Raw genomic sequence first — 17,590 nt, 5'->3', positions numbered from 1 at the left:
AAAAGACCTTGGTAAGTGATGACAGGGTAAATGTTAGATGGGAATTATGACCACACAATTTAAACACACTTAGCATGTCAAATGCTCTAGTTGTATAACAACACGACGGTATCACAACAATGTGTCTGTTGAACCTAATATGCATGTTGTTGATTACCTGGAAATATAGGTACAAAAGAGTCAAGGGCAACGTGGGAAAGAACGTTCTATCAGTGCCGTATAAAGATGCATTTGGCAATGGGTACATCATCACATTAAGTCGTACAGTCACAGTGAAGTGAGTAGAATAAAATTTGTTTTTATACCACGTAACACGTGAGTTTACCAACACACAAAATTGTTTCATTATACTTGGCATAGTAGACACATCCAATGTTAAATCATCACGTAGTTATTTCATTGTAGTTGGCATAGAAGACATTTCCAATGATGAATGATCACATAGTTATTACATAAACGTTGGCATAGAAGACGTGTCCAATGTTAAATCATCACATAGTTATTACATTAACGTTGGCATAGAAGACGTGTCCAATGTTAAATCATCACATAGTTATTACATTAACATTGGCATAGAAGACGTGACCAATGTTAAATCATTACATAGTTATTACATTAACGTTGGCATTGAAGACGTGTCCAATGTTAAATCATCACATAGTTATTACAATAACGTTGGCATTGAAGACGTGTCCAATGTTAAATCATCACATAGTTATTACATTAACGTTGTCATTGAAGACGTGTCCAATGTTAAATCATCACATAGTTATTACATTAACGTTGGCATTGAAGATGTGTCCAATGTTAAATCATCACATAGTTATTACATTAACGTTGACATAGATGACGTGTCCAAAGTTAAATCATTACATAGTTATTACATTAACGCTGGCATAGAAGACGTGACCAATGTTAAATTATTACATAGTTATTACATTAACGCTGGCATAGAAGACGTGACCAATGTTAAATCATCGCATAGTTATTACATTAACGTTGGCATTGAAGACGTGTCCAAAGTTAAATCATTACATAGTTATTACATTAACGCTGGCATAGAAGACGTGACCAATGTTAAATCATCACATAGATATTACATTAACGTTGGCATTGAAGACGTGTCCAATGTTAAATCATGATATAGTTATTTCATTAACGCTGGCATAGAAGACGTGACCAATGTTAAATCATCACATAGTTATTACATTAACGTTGGCATTGAAGACGTGTCCAAAGTTAAATCATCACATAGTTATTACATTAACGCTGGCATAGAAGACGTGACCAATGTTAAATCATTACATAGTTATTACATTAACGTTGGCATTGAAGACGTGTCCAATGTTAAATCATCACATAGTTATTACAATAACGTTGGCATTGAAGACGTGTCCAATGTTAAATCATCACATAGTTATTACATTAACGTTGTCATTGAAGACGTGTCCAATGTTAAATCATCACATAGTTATTACATTAACGTTGGCATTGAAGATGTGTCCAATGTTAAATCATCACATAGTTATTACATTAACGTTGACATAGATGACGTGTCCAAAGTTAAATCATTACATAGTTATTACATTAACGCTGGCATAGAAGACGTGACCAATGTTAAATTATTACATAGTTATTACATTAACGCTGGCATAGAAGACGTGACCAATGTTAAATCATCGCATAGTTATTACATTAACGTTGGCATTGAAGACGTGTCCAAAGTTAAATCATTACATAGTTATTACATTAACGCTGGCATAGAAGACGTGACCAATGTTAAATCATCACATAGATATTACATTAACGTTGGCATTGAAGACGTGTCCAATGTTAAATCATGATATAGTTATTTCATTAACGCTGGCATAGAAGACGTGACCAATGTTAAATCATCACATAGTTATTACATTAACGTTGGCATTGAAGACGTGTCCAAAGTTAAATCATCACATAGTTATTACATTAACGCTGGCATAGAAGACGTGACCAATGTTAAATCATCACATAGGTAATACATTAACGTTGGCATAGATGACGTGTCCAATGTTAAATCATCACATAGTTATTACATTAACGCTGGCATAGAAGACGTGACCAATGTTAAATCATCACATAGTTATTACATTAACGTTGGCATAGAAGACGTGACCAATGCTAAATCATCACATAGTTATTACATTAACGTTGGCATTGAAGACGTGTCCAATGTTAAATCGTCACATAGTTATTACATTAACGCTGGCATAGAAGACGTGACCAATGTTAAATCATTACATAGGTATTACATTTACGTTGGCATAGAATACGTGACCAATGTTAAATCATTACCTAGGTATTACATTAACGTTGGCATAGATGACGTGTCCAATGTTAAATCATCACATAGTTATTACATTAACGCTGGCATAGAAGACGTGACCAATGTTAAATCATCACATAGTTATTACATTAACGTTGGCATAGAAGACGTGACCAATGTTAAATCATCACATAGTTATTACATTAACGTTGGCATTGAAGACGTGTCCAATGTTAAATCATCACATAGTTATTACATTAACGCTGGCATAGAAGACGTGACCAATGTTAAATCATCACATAGTTATTACATTAACGTTGGCATTGAAGACGTGTCCAAAGTTAAATCATCACATAGTTATTACATTAACGCTGGCATAGAAGACGTGACCAATGTTAAATCATTACATAGGTATTACATTTACGTTGGCATAGATGACGTGTCCAATGTTAAATCATCACATAGTTATTACATTAACGCTGGCATAGAAGACGTGACCAATGTTAAATCATCACATAGTTATTACATTAACGTTGGCAGTGAAGACGTGTCCAATGTTAAATCATCACATAGTTATTACATTAACGCTGGCATAGAAGACGTGACCAATGTTAAATCATCACATAGGTATTACATTAACATTGGCATAGATGACGTGTCCAAAGTTAAATCATCGCAAAATTATTACATTAACGTTGGCATTGAAGACGTGTCCATTGTTAAATCATCACATAGTTATTACATTAACGTTGGCATTGAAGATGTGTCCAATGTTAAATCGTCACATAGTTATTACATTAACGCTGGCATAGAAGACGTGACCAATGTTAAATAATTACATAGGTATTACATTTACGTTGGCATAGAATACGTGACCAATGTTAAATCATTACCTAGGTATTACATTAACGTTGGCATAGATGACGTGTCCAATGTTAAATCATCACATAGTTATTACATTAACGCTGGCATAGAAGACGTGACCAATGTTAAATCATCACATAGTTATTACATTAACGTTGGCATAGAAGACGTGACCAATGTTAAATCATCACATAGTTATTACATTAACGTTGGCATTGAAGACGTGTCCAATGTTAAATCATCACATAGTTATTACATTAACGCTGGCATAGAAGACGTGACCAATGTTAAATCATCACATAGTTATTACATTAACGTTGGCATTGAAGACGTGTCCAAAGTTAAATCATCACATAGTTATTACATTAACGCTGGCATAGAAGACGTGACCAATGTTAAATCATTACATAGGTATTACATTTACGTTGGCATAGATGACGTGTCCAATGTTAAATCATCACATAGTTATTACATTAACGCTGGCATAGAAGACGTGACCAATGTTAAATCATCACATAGTTATTACATTAACGTTGGCAGTGAAGACGTGTCCAATGTTAAATCATCACATAGTTATTACATTAACGCTGGCATAGAAGACGTGACCAATGTTAAATCACCACATAGGTATTACATTAACATTGGCATAGATGACGTGTCCAAAGTTAAATCATCGCAAAATTATTACATTAACGTTGGCATTGAAGACGTGTCCATTGTTAAATCATCACATAGTTATTACATTAACGTTGGCATTGAAGATGTGTCCAATGTTAAATCATCACATAGTTATTACAATAACGTTGGCATTGAAGACGTGTCCAATGTTAAATCATCACATAGTTATTACATTAACGTTGGCATTGAAGACGTGTCCAATGTTAAATCATCACATAGTTATTACATTAACGTTGGCATTGAAGACGTGTCCAATGTTAAATCATCACATAGTTATTACATGAACGCTGGCATAGAAGACGTGACCAATGTTAAATCATTACATAGGTATTACATTTACGTTTGCATAGATGACGTGTCCAATGTTAAATCATCACATAGTTATTGCATTAACGCTGGCATAGAAGACGTGACCAATGTTAAATCATCACATAGTTATTACATTAACGTTGGCAGTGAAGACGTGTCCAATGTTAAATCATCACATAGGTATTACATTAACATTGGCATAGATGACGTGTCCAAAGTTAAATCATCGCATAGTTATTACATTAACGTTGGCATAGATGACGTGTCCAAAGTTAAATCATTACATAGTTATTACATTAACGCTGGCATAGAAGACGTGACCAATATTAAATCATCACATAGTTATTACATTAACATTGGCATAGATGACGTGTCCAAAGTTAAATCATTACATAGTTATTACATTAACGCTGGCATAGAAGACGTGTCCAAAGTTAAATCATCGCATAGTTATTACATTAACGTTGGCATAGATGACGTGTCCAAAGTTAAATCATCGCATAGTTATTACATTAACGTTGGCATAGAAGACGTGTCCAAAGTTAAATCCATTATATAGTTATTACATTAACATTGGCATAGATGACGTGTCCAAAGTTAAATCATCGCATAGTTATTACATTAACGTTGGCATAGATGACGTGTCCAAAGTTAAATCATCGCATAGTTATTACATTAACGTTGGCATAGATGACGTGTCCAAAGTTAAATCATCGCATAGTTATTACATTAACGTTGGCATAGATGACGTGTCCAATTTTAAATCATCACATAGTTATTACATTAACGTTGGCATAGAAGACGTAACCAATGTTAAATCATTACATAGTTATTACATTAACGCTGGCATAGAAGACGTGTCCAATGTTAAATCATCACATAGTTATTACATTAACGCTGGCATAGAAGACGTGTCCAATGTTAAATCATCACATAGTTATTACATTAACGTTGGCATAGAAGACGTGTCCAATGTTAAATCATCAAATAGTTATTACATTAACGTTGGCATTAAAGACGTGTCCAATGTTAAATCATCACATAGTTATTACATTAACGTTGGCATTGAAGACGTGTCCAATGTTAAATCATCACATAGTTATTACATTAACGTTGGCATAGATGACGTGTCCAATGTTAACTCTTCACATAGTTATTACATTAACGTTGGCATAGATGACGTGTCCAATGTTAAATCATCACATAGTTATTACATTAACGTTGGCATAGAAGACGTGTATAATGTTAAATCATCACATAGTTATTACATTAACGCTGGCATAGAAGACGTGTATAATGTTAAATCGTCACACAGTTATTACATTAGGCTGATAGTTGCTTTGACATTTTCTGAATTAAATTTGTATCCAAACTTTGTATTGTTGTTGTTTTCAAATTCAATATTTCAATGTGATTAATTAAAATGATTTAAATAATTTTCAGCAAAATACATATGTGTCTAATGATGTTTTGGTTACAAAACCAAATAATTACAGCAATGCTTGTAGTTGATCGAGTTTGTCAATAAATTCAGTATGTGTGTTTTACAGCTTAAATTCCGATCAGGAAACTGTCAATGAAGTAAGAGCTGTAATGGGAATCGATTTTACACTGGAGCATTTTTACAGTTTACTGGTTACAGGATACCCACTATGCATGGATGAAAAATACACGTAAGTGATCTTCACATTACTGTATCTCATCACTGACACTTGATATGCTTGATTTGACACCCAATGTTTCTAGTTTTTCTGTTATGCTTATATAGTAATGAATATTAATTTATTTGACACAAACGCTTTTTATATTTTTGTAGTTGTTTTGTGATGGATAGCAGTGGATACCTTGTGATACATAACGATTTCATTGAAGCAAATGGCGATATCAACATTGAACACTTGCATATCACAGAGATTGAACCAGACATCGCACAAGATTTGATAATACCTCAAGGGTTTCTTTCTAAATCAAAGTGTGTGAACCTTCAAACAATCAAACAACAAAACTATTACGTGGTGGGTTGTTTTTCTTTGTTGTTTTTCAGATGACATTTCAACACAATAAGCATTAAAGATTAAAATATTCTTTACAATAAGATTAAAATTACACTTTAATCTGATTTGACGTGATTAAGCCGGGATGTGATGCGTAATACAGAGCAATGTTGTCAGTGACAATTGTCTGAATTGTTGACATCTGTCAATCACTGTTACTATATTCTGACAAATGATTGACATCCAGGTCTGCTATAGTATAGATCAAGACTTTTCGAAAATGATTTTGAACAGTCCGTATCAACATCCCATTTCATGTTCTCAAAGTGCATTTCAAATGCGAAATTATATCAGTTTGATTAAAATTTGAAGGCAGTTTATTGTCTTGTCAGGTTTTCCATTTAACTAAGGGGTACTTTAGGCTCCAATGAACGTCATACAACCTCAAGCGATCAACACTGAAATTTAATCATTCTGTTCACAATTATATAATATATGGTCGCATGACGTTAGCAGGATACAAACCATGCGTGTCAGTGATTTATATTCTATTTCCATTTCATGGCGATATTTATCAAATTTGTCTTCGTCAAATAAAAAACGTTGGAGAATAGACATTTGAATAATGAATAATAAATTGATCGTTCATATACCATGTGACATCCAGCAACAAATCATGGCAGTTGTTTCTGTAGCTAATTAGCTTATCCAAATTGTGGTAAAATATTGATCAATATTATAATTGTTCTGGTTGCTAGGCTACCAGACAGAGTAATATTGATAATTTGGACGATGTCAACCCATGTAGGCGCTACCAAATGTTCAACATACCAAACACCAATGTATATCTTGGGATTATTGACAAATCAAAATGCTCGGACAATGACGAAACACCATGTGCGTGTGGGGTAAGTCATGTTGTATTGTAATATTGTTGTGTCTTGTGTGCTATCGACATTAGGTTGTAAATGTTATTACTATTAAGCTATTCGACCGAACCTGCCGATTTAACCGCTACCTGCCGATTTAACTTCTACTGCCGATTTAACCGCTACCTGCCGATTTAACTTCTACTGCCGATTCAACTGCTACCTGCCGATTTAACCGCTACGTGCCGATTTAACCGCTACCTGCCGATTTAACTGCTACCTGCCGATTTAACTGCTACCTGCCGATTTAATTGCTACCTGCCGATTTAACTTCTACTGCCGATTTAACTTCTACTGCCGATTTAATTGCTACCTGCCGATTTAACTTCTACTGCCGATTTAACTTCTACTGCCGATTTAACCGCTACCTGCCGATTTAACCGCTACCTGCCGATTTAACTGCTACCTGCCGATTTAACTGCCACCTGCCGATTTAATTGCTACCTGCCGATTTAACTTCTACTGCCGATTTATCTTCTACTGCCGATTTAACTTCTACTGCCGATTTAACTTCTACTGCCGATTTAACTTCTACTGCCGATTTAACTTCTATTGCCGATTTAACTGCTACCTGCCGATTTAACTGCTACCTGCCGATTTAACTTCTATCTGCCGATTTAACTGCTACCTGCTGATTTAACTTCTACTGCCGATTTAACTTCTACTGCCGATTTAACTGCTACCTGCCGATTTAACTTCTACTGCCGATTTAACTTCTATCTGCCGATTTAACTGCTACCTGCCGATTTAACTGCTACCTGCCGATTTAACTGCTACCTGCCGATTTAACTGCCACCTGCCGATTTAATTGCTACCTGCCGATTTAACTTCTACTGCCGATTTATCTTCTACTGCCGATTTAACTTCTACTGCCGATTTAACTTCTACTGCCGATTTAACTTCTATTGCCGATTTAACTGCTACCTGCCGATTTAACTGCTACCTGCCGATTTAACTTCTATCTGCCGATTTAACTGCTACCTGCTGATTTAACTTCTACTGCCGATTTAACTTCTACTGCCGATTTAACTGCTACCTGCCGATTTAACTTCTACTGCCGATTTAACTTCTATCTGCCGATTTAACTGCTACCTGCCGATTTAACTGCTACCTGCCGATTTAACTGCCACCTGCCGATTTAACTGCTACCTGCCGATTTAACCGCTACCTGCCGATTCAACTGCTACCTGCCGATTTAACTTCTACTGCCGATTTAACTTCTACTGCCGATTTAACTTCTACTGCCGATTTAACTTCTACTGCCGATTTAACCGCTACCTGCCGATTTAACTTCTACTGCCGATTTAACTTCTACTGCCGATTTAACTTCTACTGCCGATTTAACCGCTACCTGCCGATTTAACTGCTACCTGCCGATTTAACCGCTACGTGCCGATTTAACCGCTACCTGCCGATTTAACTGCTACCTGCCGATTTAACTGCCACCTGCCGATTTAATTGCTACCTGCCGATTTAACTTCTACTGCCGATTTAACTTCTACTGCCGATTTAATTGCTACCTGCCGATTTAACTTCTACTGCCGATTTAACTTCTACTGCCGATTTAACCGCTACCTGCCGATTTAACCGCTACCTGCCGATTTAACTGCTACCTGCCGATTTAACTGCCACCTGCCGATTTAATTGCTACCTGCCGATTTAACTTCTACTGCCGATTTATCTTCTACTGCCGATTTAACTTCTACTGCCGATTTAACTTCTACTGCCGATTTAACTTCTACTGCCGATTTAACTTCTATTGCCGATTTAACTGCTACCTGCCGATTTAACTGCTACCTGCCGATTTAACTTCTATCTGCCGATTTAACTGCTACCTGCTGATTTAACTTCTACTGCCGATTTAACTGCTACCTGCCGATTTAACTTCTACTGCCGATTTAACTTCTATCTGCCGATTTAACTGCTACCTGCCGATTTAACTGCTACCTGCCGATTTAACTGCCACCTGCCGATTTAATTGCTACCTGCCGATTTAACTTCTACTGCCGATTTATCTTCTACTGCCGATTTAACTTCTACTGCCGATTTAACTTCTACTGCCGATTTAACTTCTACTGCCGATTTAACTTATATTGCCGATTTAACTGCTACCTGCCGATTTAACTGCTACCTGCCGATTTAACTTCTATCTGCCGATTTAACTGCTACCTGCTGATTTAACTTCTACTGCCGATTTAACTTCTACTGCCGATTTAACTGCCACCTGCCGATTCAACTGCTACCTGCCGATTTAACCGCTACCTGCCGATTCAACTGCGACCTGCCGATTTAACCGCTACCTGCCGATTCAACTGCTACCTGCCGATTTAACTGCCACCTTCCGATTCAACTGCTACCTGCCGATTTAACCGCTACCTGCCGATTCAACTGCTACCTGCCGATTTAACCGCTACCTGCCGATTTAACCGCTACCTGCCGATTTAACCACTACCTGCCGATTTAACCGCTACCTGCCGATTCAACTGCTACCTGCCGATTTAACCGCTACCTGCCGATTTAACCGCTACCTGCCGATTTAACCGCTACCTGCCGATTTAACCGCTACCTGCCGATTTAACTGCCACCTGCCGATTTAACTGCTACCTGCCGATTTAACCGCTACCTGCCGATTTAACCGCTACCTGCCGAATTTCTGTTAGGATACGTGAAGACTGGCCCACAATATGTGTTATAACCATTAATAAATTGATTTGTTTAGTCACAGCCAATAAACTGGCCACAATGCATGTTATGTTCAAGGAACGTTATTGCTATATGCAAATAATAGAAAATATTAAGTTGCTTAGGGCGGGCATGCACATATAACACTCGAATCTTGGTTTTTACTGGTGAAAATTATTCACGATACGATATAATGGTCAATGAGTACCCTCTGTGAAATGACCTTGCCTTACTTAACTTTACCTAGACAGCGGAAGAATTGTTGATCTATCAAAAATTGCATGCAATTATCATAAATACATGACATATAGACTTCATTTTCACATGGAATAACAAAAAGTAAAATGTGGTAAAAAAATAAAATATTTTTTTCAGAGCAAATGTCAATTTGCGGAGAGCACTGAATGTGAATGTCCATGCGAGTCAGATGCTGATTATGATTACTGTGATGATGAATTTTACTACACAAGGTATGAAATGTTTGTTGTTTGTTTGTCGCCACCAGCGACCAGACCAGAACATCTATGATGTATGTACATCAAGTCTGCTGGATGGTCACAGACTGCCCATTTTTTCTTGTTGTTGTTGTTGTTGTTGTTGTTGTTGTTGTTGTTGTTGTTGTTGTTGTTGTTGATATTGTTGTTTTGTTGTACCATATCGGAGTTGAAATCGAATGATACATGTTAAATCTATTTATTTTTTCAGTGACAGCCTTCCAACTTGTACACCACGGATTCCTGACTTAAATGTTGAAACACAAACAGAAGATGACATATCTTGTTTACCACTATGTTTTCCTACAGATTGCAAAAACCGACACAACTCAACGTAAGTCTTATGGTTAATCTCCCCTTTACACACTGTCTAAAACATAATAACTACATTCAAATCTTTGAACTCCAAATTTCAACAATAATACAAGTGAGAGAATTAATACATATATACCATGTCACAAGTGAGAGAATTAATACAAATATACCATGCCACAAGTGAGAGAATTAATACATATATACCATGTCACAAATGAGAGAATTAATACATACATACCATGTGACAAGTGAAAGAATTAATACATATATACCATGTCACAAGTGAGAGAATTATTAGATATATACCATGTCACAAGTGAGAGAATTAATACATATATACCATGTCACAAATGAGAGAATTAATACATACATACCATGTGACAAGTGAAAGAATTAATACATATATACCATGTCACAAGTGAGAGAATTAATAGATATATACCATGTCACAAGTGAGAGAATTAATACATATATACCATGTCACAAATGAGAGAATTAATACATACATACCATGTGACAAGTGAAAGAATTAATACATATATACCATGTCACAAGTGAGAGAATTAATAGATATATACCATGTCACAAGTGAGAGAATTAATATATATATGCCATGTCACAAGTGAGAGAATTAATACATATATACCATGTCACAAGTGAGAGAATTAATACATACATACCATGTCACAAGTGAGAGAATTAATACATACATACCATGTCACAAGTGAGGGAATTAATACATATATACCATGTCCCAAGTGAGAGAATTAATACATACATACATACATACCATGTCACAAGTGAGAGAATTAATACATATATACCATGTCACAAGTGAGAGAATTAATAGATATATACCATGTCACAAGTGAGAGAATTAATACATATATACCATGTCACAAGTGAGAGAATTAATACATATATACCATGTCACAAGTGAGAGAATTAATACATACATACCATGTCACAAGTGAGAGAATTAATACATACATACCATGTCACAAGTGAGGGAATTAATACATATATACCATGTCCCAAGTGAGAGAATTAATACATACATACATACATACCATGTCACAAGTGAGAGAATTAATACATATATACCATGTCACAAGTGAGAGAATTAATACATATATACCATGTCACAAGTGAGAGAATTAATACATATATACCATGTCACAAGTGAGGGAATTAATACATACATACCATGTCACAAGTGAAAGAATTAATACATATATACCATGTCACAAGTGAGAGAATTAATAGATATATACCATGTCACAAGTGAGAGAATTAATACATATATACCATGTCACAAGTGAGAGAATTAATACATATATACCATGTCACAAGTGAGAGACTTAATACATACATACCATGTCACAAGTGAGAGAATTAATACATACATACCATGTCAAAAGTGAGGGAATTAATACATATATACCATGTCCCAAGTGAGAGAATTAATACATACATACATACATACCATGTCACAAGTGAGAGAATTAATACATATATACCATGTCACAAGTGAGAGAATTAATACATATATACCATGTCACAAGTGAGAGAATTAATACATATATACCATGTCACAAGTGAGGGAATTAATACATATATACCATGTCACAAGTGATAGAATTAATACATATATACCATGTCACAAGTGAGGGAATTAATACATATATACCATGTCACAAGTGATAGAATTAATACATATATACCATGTCACAAGTGAGAGAATTAATACATATATACCATGTCCCAAGTGAGAGAATTAATAGATATATACCATGTCACAAGTGAGAGAATTAATACATATATACCATGTCACAAATGAGAGAATTAATACATACATACCATGTGACAAGTGAAAGAATTAATACATATATACCATGTCACAAGTGAGAGAATTAATAGATATATACCATGTCACAAGTGAGAGAATTAATACATATATACCATGTCACAAATGAGAGAATTAATACATACATACCATGTGACAAGTGAAAGAATTAATACATATATACCATGTCACAAGTGAGAGAATTAATAGATATATACCATGTCACATACATATATACCATGTCACAAGTGAGAGAATTAATAGATATATACCATGTCACAAGTGAGAGAATTAATACATATATACCATGTCACAAGTGAGAGAATTAATACATATATACCATGTCACAAGTGAGAGACTTAATACATACATACCATGTCACAAGTGAGAGAATTAATACATACATACCATGTCAAAAGTGAGGGAATTAATACATATATACAATTAATACATATATACCATGTCACAAGTGAGAGAATTAATACATATATACCATGTCACAAGTGAGAGAATTAATACATACATACCATGTCACAAGTGAGAGAATTAATACATACATACCATGTCACAAGTGAGGGAATTAATACATATATACCATGTCCCAAGTGAGAGAATTAATACATACATACATACATACCATGTCACAAGTGAGAGAATTAATACATATATACCATGTCACAAGTGAGAGAATTAATACATATATACCATGTCACAAGTGAGAGAATTAATACATATATAATCTGTGTTAATGCTCAATTATGACATGCATTGACCAAGCTGACATCCCCCTTTCATATTTTGACACCTCCCATGCCACATTGTACTTCATGCAATATTTGCTCACATTTCGTCCTTCAGTCGGATTTACATTAATTAACACCAGACTGTTCATTCGCTTATCCGTGCTCGCATCCTTTTCAAGCATCAGTTCATTTTGCCGCATCGTACGATACACATCGTCTCAGCAGAATTCCTTGCTAAAGCATCTCAGCCATTCATTTTGTCACAAATACCAGTTTTTCTTCACAACATCCAGTTCCAACATGCCTCGAGGACGCGGAAGATCTAACACCAGCCGTGGCGGTCGCAAGTCTCAACGAAATCGTCGTACTCCAGCTCGCTTCCAAAATGTTGCGACCATAGACGTAACTGACTCACCTCCGCAAGAATCGTCAGCACACAATGGAGATCCCACTGTACTACAGTCCACGAACTTCCCCAGCGATGTCATCACAGTTAGCAGAAGCGAACTCGCAGATCTCGTTCGTAGCCTACAACAGCAAGGAAACTGTCAAACGCAGCCGAATAATATTTCGCAACCGCCGGCTGCTCCACAACTGTCGGCAAGCCTCGTGTCATCACGCGACCCAAGCCAAACAACGCCATCAAGTTCGACGCCAACTGACTCTCTCACAAATAACAGCCTTCCGATTACCTTGCCAATAGCTAGTCAACATAATGCGATCGTACACATTAATACCGCTCATCAAGACAATTCGATGTTTCAACAACTTCCAGCTACTACAAGCCAAGCATCGCTAGCTCACGCTAATCCTAGTCAACAAAGTTTTGCTACCGGGGGTCATTTCAACGCAACCAACATGGCCGCTCCCATACAACGTTTCGCCGGTGAGGGCATTCTCACTTCCGCTTCCGGTATCAACACTGCGACACAGGCGATGCCGATGATGAACAATGCCAGCATTGCAGTTCCTCCTATCATCCCACCTGCAGACTTGTTTTTACCATACGTCGACCAGCAAATACTCAATCAACTAGCAAACCGGGGTAAGTTTGTTGATTTGTCCGATTTACACCCTGACTCAAGAAAACCAAATGCCACCCAGATCTCAAACACCCGAGTGGCTTTGGACTCTGACGATCCCTCAGTCGCTGTTCTCTCAAAACATGCAAAAAAGAATGAAATTCGCGATTTAGCAAACTGGCTGGAATGTTGGTCAACATTTGCTGCCTATAGGGCACATTATTTCCCCATGAGGCTGTACATTTATTCAATTACCAGCGTCACATCGCCAGCCGAGCTCTTGAGTTCAAGCCAGAAGCATGGGTCACCTATGACAAAGAATTCCGTCTAGATTACTCACGTTACCCTGGCCTACGGAACTGGAGTTTGCCTAACAACCAACTTGACTACAAATTCTGTCAACAAAAACTCCATCTGCTCATTCCAACATGTCCTGACTGTCATCAGAAAGGTCATACCAAACAGGAATGCCAACGAAGCAGGAATCCTTATACATGGGTGAACGAATCTGCTGACAATTATAACAATACAGTGTGCCGTAATTTCAATCAAGATCGCTGCGAAACTCCATGCCGGTATAATCGTCTCCACATTTGTTCGTCTTGCCACTCTGCAGGCCACACTGCCACTAGCCACCGCGATACCGAGACGAAAAACCAGCTTTTTCGTGGCTACACACCACGACCCTTTCACGCCAATGATCATGCCAGCTCACGTGGTCGAAAATATGCACCCAAGCACACCTCTTAAGCTCGATTCCTTTGCGCAAGAACTGCACGATCACCCGGACAAATCATTCGTACATGTAGCAGCCATTTTATTTGACATTTCTCATGGGGCTAACCTTGGATTTCGCGGCAAGCACTACCCAAGATCTACACGCAACGCCAAGTCCGCTCGCATCAACCCCTCTATCATCACAGAATCAATCCAAAAAGAACTCAAATTTGGTCACACTATCGGACCATTTAAACGTCCTCCCCTCAAAAACTTTGTCTGTAATTCTCTTGGCCTACGGCCTAAGAAAAGTGGGGGTTTTCGCATTATCATGGATCTCTCCCAACCTACACTTGACAGCGTCAATGACAATATCTCAAAAGAAGATCATTCATTGGTCTACTCACGCATCGATGATGCTGTAGCCTTCATTCACAAGCATGGCCATGGCTCCTTACTCGCAAAAATCGATGTTAAACACGCATTTCGCTTATGCCCAGTTCGGAAGGAAGACTGGCACCTGCTCGGTTTTTTTGGGAAGGATGCTATTTCTTCGACCGTGTGCTGCCATTTGGGCTTCGCTCAGCACCATACCTCTTCAACCGCATTGCTGATGCCATTCACTGGATCGTTAGTCATCGCGCAAGGAATACGGATTTTCTACACTACCTAGACGATTTCCTGACAGTTGGACCGGCAAACACTAACGCCTGCCAGCACAATATGGATGTTATGCTGCAAAGTTGTCACCACTTGGGGGTACCCATTGCTACAGAAAAGGTTGAGGGTCCCTGCTCTGTCATCACCTTTCTAGGGGTGGAGCTTGACACTGTCAACATGGTTATTAGACTACCTAAGGACAAGCTTGCGGATCTACTTGTCAAGCTGCCAAGCTGGTTGACCCGCCATACATGCTCGAAACGTGAATTGCTCTCCCTCATTGGATGCCTCAGTTTCGCATGTAAGTGCATACCAGCCGGCCGCATCTTCCTGAGGCGCATGATTGATATCAGCATGACAGCCACCAGTCTTTCTCAAGTCATAACACTCACTGACGAATTCTGGCACGACGTTCAATGGTGGTGTGACTTCTTGCCATCTTGGAACGGCACAGCATCCCTCCTCAACCCAAACTGGATACCGTCCCCAGAATTCGAACTGTTTACAGACGCCTCAGCAACACTTGGCTACGGGGCATTCTACAAGGGTCATTGGTTCGCAAACACCTGGCCTACATTCATTACAAATGACCCTTTATACTCTATTGCCTGGAAGGAACTTCTACCAATTCTACTCTCTTCCTTAATTTGGGGCCACTTGTGGTATGGTCTTCGAATACGGTTTCACTGCGATAACATATCAGTTGTCCAAATATGGAAAAAAGGCTCCTCATCATGTCCACGGATGATGCAACTTGTCCGACTGCTGTTCTTCACTGCAGCATCTAATAACTTTCACGTCATGATCTCACATATCTCAGGGTTTAATAACGATATCGCTGACTCTCTCTCTCGCCAACAGATATTGCGGTTTCAACGACTGGCACCTCAGGCAGACAGGGTCCCAACCAAAACTCCGGACCTGTGCACCCTCTTAACGGCTCCGATGTGCGACGTAGTCCCGTCAACCTCACACAACAAGCCTGCCACTACATCAACCTGAGCATTGCACCAGGTACACGACGGACATATCATGCGGGACAAACTCGCTATCTTCTCTTCTGTCGCATGTATGGAATGAATCCTTATCCACTAACGCAACGCTCAACGATTCTGTTTATGACACATCTCGCAACATCGTCACTTACCTATGGCACGCTAAAAGTTTACCTCGCAGCTATCATCCGTGCACACATCGAAGCTGGCTTCACCTCATCAATACGCGACGACCTCCTGCTTCACTTCACTATGCAAGGCATTAAAAGACATCACGGCGTGCCAAATCGTGTAAAACTCCCAATCACCATTGCACTAATGCGAATGCTTAAGAACACCGTCGCAAACCATCCCACTATTTGTGACCATGACAAAGCTATGTTGTGGTCTGCCTTTACACTGGCGTTCTTCGGCTTCTTGAGAGTCAGCGAATTTGTCGCACCCACGTCAATGACCTTCAATCCACAACGCACTTTACTGACGGCAGACATCACGTGCAACACAGACCTCGTCATTGCGCTCAAGGCGTCTAAGACAGACCCATTCCGCCGGGGATGTAACATCATCATCGCACCCTCACAGTCATCGGTCTGCACCGTGCAGGCATACCAGGCGTACAAAGCACTACATAGTTCCGTCGCTCACCTACCCGCATTCCAGTTCGCCAACAGTAATTTCCTCACGCGGCAAGCTGTTAGCAACCACATTCGAGACCTTCTCACTCGCGCATCTGTACCAGATGTTAACCGTTACACTACTCACAGTTTCCGCAGTGGTGCAGCCACGACAGCTGCCGACGCAAATCTTCCGGACTGGTTGATCAAGGCACTGGGCAGGTGGCGCAGCGACGCCTACCAGACGTACATTCGCACACCCCCCAGCATCATCCGCTCAGTTCCGGGTCACTTGTCACTTGCTCTTCCTTAACTGTAATTTCGACATTTGTCTTGAGATTTCATTTCGTTTTCGTTACATGTATTTGCAGTGTATTTAGTTTAATGTTTCATCGGTCTAACCATGCTTTGTTTTATCCTATCGCG

General features: G+C 38.4%; 1 protein-coding gene across 2 annotated transcripts in view; it reads left to right on the top strand.

Annotated features, from left to right (window-relative positions):
* Window positions 1-17,590, top strand: part of LOC102806361 (VWFA and cache domain-containing protein 1-like) — a 61,132-nt gene that overhangs the window by 35,781 nt on the left and 7,761 nt on the right. The window contains exons 18-24 of one of the 2 annotated variants that reach the window (XM_085503473.1): window positions 170-277; window positions 5,704-5,826; window positions 5,970-6,168; window positions 6,906-7,055; window positions 10,134-10,228; window positions 10,464-10,586; window positions 16,417-16,636. In XM_085503473.1, the coding sequence (XP_085359599.1) occupies window positions 170-277; window positions 5,704-5,826; window positions 5,970-6,168; window positions 6,906-7,055; window positions 10,134-10,228; window positions 10,464-10,586; window positions 16,417-16,492 (874 nt within the window). In that variant the 3' untranslated portion in view covers window positions 16,493-16,636. Of the gene's footprint in view, window positions 1-169; window positions 278-5,703; window positions 5,827-5,969; window positions 6,169-6,905; window positions 7,056-10,133; window positions 10,229-10,463; window positions 10,587-16,416; window positions 16,637-17,590 lie in introns of those variants that run through there. The other variant, XM_085503472.1, reaches the window with a different exon arrangement.

This window comes from Saccoglossus kowalevskii, chromosome 9, assembly GCF_978046115.1.
Source record: "Saccoglossus kowalevskii chromosome 9, keSacKowa6.1, whole genome shotgun sequence".
NCBI lineage: Eukaryota > Metazoa > Hemichordata > Enteropneusta > Harrimaniidae > Saccoglossus > Saccoglossus kowalevskii.
Note: the sequence above shows the minus strand (reverse complement) of the source record. Positions and strands in the feature narration are given on the sequence as shown.